The sequence below is a fragment of the Watersipora subatra genome, chromosome 10, assembly GCF_963576615.1.
Source record: "Watersipora subatra chromosome 10, tzWatSuba1.1, whole genome shotgun sequence".
Lineage (NCBI taxonomy): Eukaryota > Metazoa > Bryozoa > Gymnolaemata > Cheilostomatida > Watersiporidae > Watersipora > Watersipora subatra.
Window position 1 is genome coordinate 14,928,108 of NC_088717.1, and position 6,549 is coordinate 14,934,656.

The following is a 6,549-nucleotide window of genomic DNA, read 5'->3' on the forward strand; positions in this document are numbered from 1 at the left end:
GTGGGGTTGTTGTTAGTGCGCTTGTCTGCAGAACTGGTGTTTGTGAGTTCGATTTCAGTGCGATGTGTTTTTTGTTTCTATAACTTTATCGTTATAACGAGACACACAATAGACCAACAGACCAACAAGCACTTTATTTTATGTATATAGATTACAACTTTAATACAAATACAACTTACTATGAAATTTTCAGGCAAACAAACTACTGAATAGTACTATCACATGATGTTAATACGCATCTATTAGCACCTGTTATGGCTCTATGTCACAGAGAGGGCTGTTGTGTCCAAACTTTGGATTTATTGCACCCCCTGGCCCAGAAGTACCTCGGTGTACACAGGACTTACAATGCCGCAGACAAGAGAAGTGCTGCAACAAGGCTGGGGCTGATGTCTGTGTAAAAGGAATAAAGAAAAGACCTAAAAATCCAGGTAAACTCAAGTCAAACTCAATTATGGGTGATTTGGCTAGTTTCACTAACTTACCTTAATTTTATGTTTTTAAAAAATACTAAAAAATAATACTTATGAAAATAATATGGTGCCTTTTGAAGTGTATTCAAATCACATATCTAGGTTATGAAATCTACAGCAGAGATAGTTAAACAACATTCACGATTGTAAAAGGAATAAGCCTCACTCCTTTACCGCTCCACAAGGAACCGAACCACTTTTGAGTACAAGGCAATATATATATCTGAGCACATATATATATGAATAAATACAGTGTATGCATTCAACAGACAACTGCAAGCAATTAATCTTTTCCATGCTCTGTTGTTCATTTTTTCTGGTGCTTCTTATATACTAGGGTATGGTTACTTAGAAGCTCCACCCCTACTACAGAAGGGCCAATTTGGTGAGAAGTCAATCTTTCGAAAGCCGAGTCAGTAGGGGGGCGGTTTCTTGTTGGCCGACTCGGTAGGAGGTCAGTCGTTTGATTGCTAACCCGGTGGTAGCTGGTCTCTCTATCTTCGGCTCGGTAGTCACTTGGTCTCTTCATTTTTGACTCGGTGGTTACTTGACTACCATCTAACGACCGGTGGCCGGCCATTCGTGCTTCCGGTCGAGTCAAGAGCCAACTCAGTCTCTCCTCTTCGGATCAATTCTAGTTCGAAGAGGCTGAGCAGGCTTCGTAGTCCGAGCATGGTCGGTTGGCTGTGAGGGCTCTTTCCAACCCTGGGCCCTGGTGTTTTCTGCCATAACTCAATTATCTACTATAAAAATAATCGAAGGCTTCAGATTCACAACCAGTCCAACTGCGGACTTTATACTTTTATATTTAGCCCATAACCTGAGTATTTTCATGCCTAAAGTGTTAACCTTTTTTCCTAAATATCCAAAATCCTCTAAGATTAATGGGCTACAACTTTAGCCAAAAATTTGTAGGAGCCAATAATGTCATAAATAAGATAAAAAATTATATTTGAAAAATCTACAAAAAGTTGAAAACATTCTGCGATTTCATCAAAACCTTCTATTCAATCGCACTTGGTCTATCATCTCACTTCAAGCAAAGTTTAAAATCGTCTCCATATATTTTTTTGGAAATTTGATAGTGTAACTTTATTGAAGTACTACAAAGGAATAGGTAATTGTTTACTTTTCAGTGATGGATTTGACAATTCTTTACTTTTGGTAAAACATTTTTACTACTTTGCATGACTACTAAAATACGACTTGAATTAAATACTAATAAAATGTAAGCGGTTCTATCAAATACTTCTGCTCACCAAACTTCTGTCAGCCCTACAGGCAGATTGGTCTGCATTGCTGACTTGGCAGAGAAAGCAATTTAGGAGCTCTAGGAGCAAACAGAACACTGTTAAACGCTCTAGCCCACTAGATCGATGATCGCTGTTCCATCCATTCAGCCCACAATCCTTGATAACACAAAGAACCGTAAATATTCGTGGTTAACTTCCAGCTATGAGCTAGTATCAAAGAAAGTGTTCCATAGATAAATGAGTTGAATTTATTTGTTTTGATGCCAATCTTTACATTTTGCGATAATGGGTGGTCAGCATGTCTGACAGCAAATTGATTCCATCGCAAAGTCAAGTTCAAATATTTAATGTTTTCGAGGTCAACATGGTAGGTTTCTGCATTACAGTTGGTCTCTGTTCAGTGATTAGCATTATTACTGTTTGGTAGAAAGAGCAGTTTAGAGTTGAATGTCTTTTTTCCTACCACCACAAACTCGTAGAATTTAGCCCACAGCAGCTCCTTAATGTATAGTGATGGAACGTCATGTAAGTCCGTCCATCACATTTACTAACTAGAAGTATCTGTAGCACTTGACGTGAATAACAAACACCAGAATGTCTAATCCGATACTCTTCAAAATAGCCCCTGTGTACTAACACTCTGTAGCCTTGGTGCTAGAGGTGGAACGAGACACGAGACGTCTCGAGTATCGACCTGTCTCGTCTCGTATCGGTCTCGTCTCGAGTTAACTATTGCCAAACTCGAGACAGGAAATAGAACTAAAGCGCCTGCGCACGGTCGTTAAAACATGGCTTCTTGCGGTAGCAACAACTCCATATATTGTAACAGATTGCGGGCAGCTGCCTTTAAAGTTCTACCCGGTCCGTTACTACCTGTTGCTATTGATTATGTTGGCCACTGAGTCTAATCATGTAGTCCGGACAACGGCCCTGTTATATTTTAGTTCGGTTCTGTGTTCTTAAAACAGATACCGGGTCGTATCTAATTGCTCTTCGGATAATCCGATAATTGCGATAGATCAAACTTGAACTGAAACTAACATTATCTGATCATGTGACTTACAATTCCCGCTATATGGCGCGAAAAACTTCTACAGCATTTTTCAATCATCATAGCGGACCAAAAGGCTCATCATTTTTATCAGAGGATGATATGCAATCGTTCAAGCTAAGCTTAAAAAATCAAACATATTTTTATGCTACGTTTTGAGATATCAGTGCTCAAAGTTGCAGCATTACGATGCCGTTAAAATAGACGCGTAAGAACAATAGACATGGTTTTTATCGCAAGCGTGAAGTATATTTGTGAAAATAGTTCGACGAATAAGGATGCATGAAAGTGTAAACATAAACTATCTCGCACACATTTTAGCCGTTTTAGCACACATACGTCACATTTTAGCCGTTTTGGAAAACGAATCCAAACTAGGGCGGTCTCGTGTGGCTGCGATTTTCTGTTCGTTTTTAGCTTTTACGAGCTTTTAATCACATTCCCACATATTTGGCACCTACAACACAATAGAGTAAGACATGGCGAATCTTTTGATACCAAATAACTGTAATGTGAATTTTGTTGCAAGTCAACCTTTAATAAATTGGATAACTTTTGCGGGTAAAATGTCTGTATTTTATCGTATCGTGTCTAAACACCAACTGACCTTCATAAAATTCGGGCCTCTTTTACGTATATACTACCAATCGCGAGTAAAACTTGCCCGGACACGGAGAAACGAACGAAAGGCCGTGTTGACCATAGTCCGTGTTCGGTTAACAATGACGTTTTGTTAACTCAATATAAGAATATACATGTATACAGTAATTAATATAATTTCATGAGTACAATTTAAATATAATTCACATACTACAGTTAACACATAAACAAAACTTAACATTAATGAAACGATAAGAATGAAAGTGTTATCGTGTGTTCTTTTAGTTGCGGTATTTCTTTGTAGAGCGACGGCTATCGGTTTCATTACACATTACATTAAAAAGTAAGAACTATTCAATAGATGGTAAAAATATACATGTACAAAGCAATATGTTTATAATAATTATGATCGATCAAGCTCAAAATTCTTAGAATATATAACTTCGGTATTTTAGAGCTGTTTGTGTCACTTTTGTTTACAAAAACTACATGCATATCACTATAATAATTAAAATGTTGTATTTAAATCGTTTACACCAGTTGAAAATTCAATTTAAAAATAGATTTATTAATTTATATATACCGAGTAGCTAGTACTTGTGTAGTGAAATCATCACCAAATGCTCATTATTTTACTGTCTCGTGTCTCGAGTCTCGACTTTTCACAAGACAGTGTCTCGAGTCTCGTCTCGAACTTAAAAAACCTGTCTCGTTCCACCTCTACTTGGTGCACTACATACTGCTAGAAAAAACCAAGCGAGTATTTCTAGAGTGTTCTTTTAACACATTACTTCTTGAATAAAGAAAGATTTTAAGAAAATGTCTAAGTTATGTGCTTAACTTGGTTTTTTTAAACGTATCAGTTTTTGATAATATTCTTGTGACACTTGTAGGACAGAGTCCGACTTGAGAAGACAAAGGTGACTTCGAAACTAATTACAGTTGGCAATTAACAATGGCTTTTTTGTGACACCTGTAGGCAGGTGTCCTACCCGAGCAGGAATTGCTGATCTAGAAACTTACTACAGTTAGTAATGACCTTCTTGTGACACTTGTAGGCAGGTGTCCGACCCGAGCAGAAATGGGTGAAGATCGTCCCTGTCTTGCAGACATCGGAGGATGCGTTGCTGACAGCCAATGCAGAAGATCAGAAAAATGTTGTAGAGACTTTTTCTGTGGCTACAAGATCTGCATGCGATCGCAATAAGAGTTGAAAAGATGGAAACTAACTCAATGATGTCACTACTTGGCAAATATTGAAGTGGATTTTATCTTTCTTCAGCGATGTCTAGTACTCACAGTGTATTATAGTATTTGTTAATAGTTATAAGTTTAAAAATAAATATTTATTTACCTTAAAAGTATTATAATAAACATAACTTAATGCCAGTTATGAATAAAAATCGTAAGCAATAAAATGCCATTGGGTTGCTGAATGTATGACAGAGTAAACAAGCAAAAACCAAGAAGCTGCCAAGCACTTGTATTTCAATAAAATTATCAAGCACCTGCCAGACACCTGTAAAATTCATGAAGTACATGTATCTAAAGTCTCAGACAGCAAATGTTTATGTGTTTAACTGGCACAGTGTATTGTAAGCTTTCTTTGCTTGATTTGTTTCTCGAATTAATGTATAACTGGCATCAAGGTCAAACAACTCCTAATTTTTTCTCTTAGGAATCACCTTAGCCAAGTGAAACATATTTACGTAGCTTTTGTTACTCGCTTCAAAAAAACTGTTTGTGTCATCCCCAACTTGTTGAAGAACAACAAGTGTATACTAATCATATTTTGAGAAGCCTAATAATAAAATAATAATTAATCAAAAGGTGTTGAGTTTGTTTTCTCAAGATTTATGAAAAACATGGAAAGAATTACTTGGCTGAAAGACAAAAAGTTTATAATACATATTCTGTAGCTGACAGATTTAGTGCTGGTGTTTAAATGCTATGGCGAAAAACTTGTTCAAATACCTAGCAATTGGTTGATTTAGACTGACAACCACCCCAATCATTGGTAAAACTTTTACAATGTAAATCAAACAGTCAAGGATAATGAACAAACACAAATGTTGGTGATAAAAGTGCATAATACAAACATAAGAACATCCGTGATCTTATTAATTCAGGGTGTTCACTTTGTCAAAAGATAGAGCTTTTTGTTTCATATATAGAATCTGCCATAGCATGGTCTCTGCTCTACATAATAAAAAATCTGCTAAACGAATCTGAGATACTTCAACCATAAAATTGCAGAAGATTCAGAGTATAAAAACTTACCAGTTTTTATGCATCACAGTTTGAATGTTGCTTAGCAACATTCAAACTGTGATGCATTAAAGTTTAAATCGGTATCTCTTGTAAGACTCTCTTATTCTCTCATGTCAAAACAAGAGTAAAAAGTCAATGGTCTTAAACTGTCCAATTTCTGTATTATCTTTTTCCTCTCTCATTTAACACCTTCTGTAAGCTGCGAGCTTATTTTCTACACAAATTATGTGTAAGCCATTCACTACTCCGCACTATGTTTGCTTTTTCCAGAAAATTCCTCTATCCATTTAAACCACAGACACAGTAAAAGCTACCTTTGACTTGAACACAACCAGCATCAATACATGCAGCAAACTATATTATAACTGTCTGCTACTACTGATAACAAGAAAAGGTGATTAACTAATAACATGGAAAATTGTTGTCTGTTTGCTATTGCTGGGTCCTTGCAAGCAAATTCAGACATAATACTGCGATAGAATAACCATCTATTGAAAAAATGACATTTCATACAAAAAACTATCTTGCAAATTGAATACTAAAGTCTTCTGACCTAATAAACCTAATAGCTACCAATAAATGATTTACTTCGCTGTGGAATTGAATAAATTTTATATTATGACTACATTATGAGAACTTGGACACTATATCTGGTACCGGTCGATTAAAAATTATATTTGCTGGATTATTAATGACACAAGTACTAAAAATTCTTGTAGAAACCAAGACCTTCATCATAGACAGGGTTGTCTCTTTGATAATACCGCTAAGGTCGGGAGTCGTTCATTGAACATCTTAACATAACATATAACCAGTTACAATTGATTCCAATCAGGAGGGTTAAGATCAAGATTACAATAGAGAATGTCTCATGAAGGCCTCTATGCTCACTCAAAGAACT

The 6,549-nt window shown here is 36.2% G+C and overlaps 1 protein-coding gene across 1 annotated transcript in view; it reads left to right on the forward strand.

Annotated features, from left to right (window-relative positions):
• Positions 1-5,163, forward strand: part of LOC137406054 (perlwapin-like) — an 8,831-nt gene extending 3,668 nt beyond the window's left edge. The window contains exons 2-3 of the mRNA XM_068092576.1: positions 272-431; positions 4,436-5,163. Coding sequence (XP_067948677.1) covers positions 272-431; positions 4,436-4,584 — 309 coding nt within the window. The 3' untranslated portion in view covers positions 4,585-5,163. The remainder of the gene's footprint in view (positions 1-271; positions 432-4,435) is intronic.
• Positions 5,164-6,549: the final 1,386 nt, after the last annotated feature.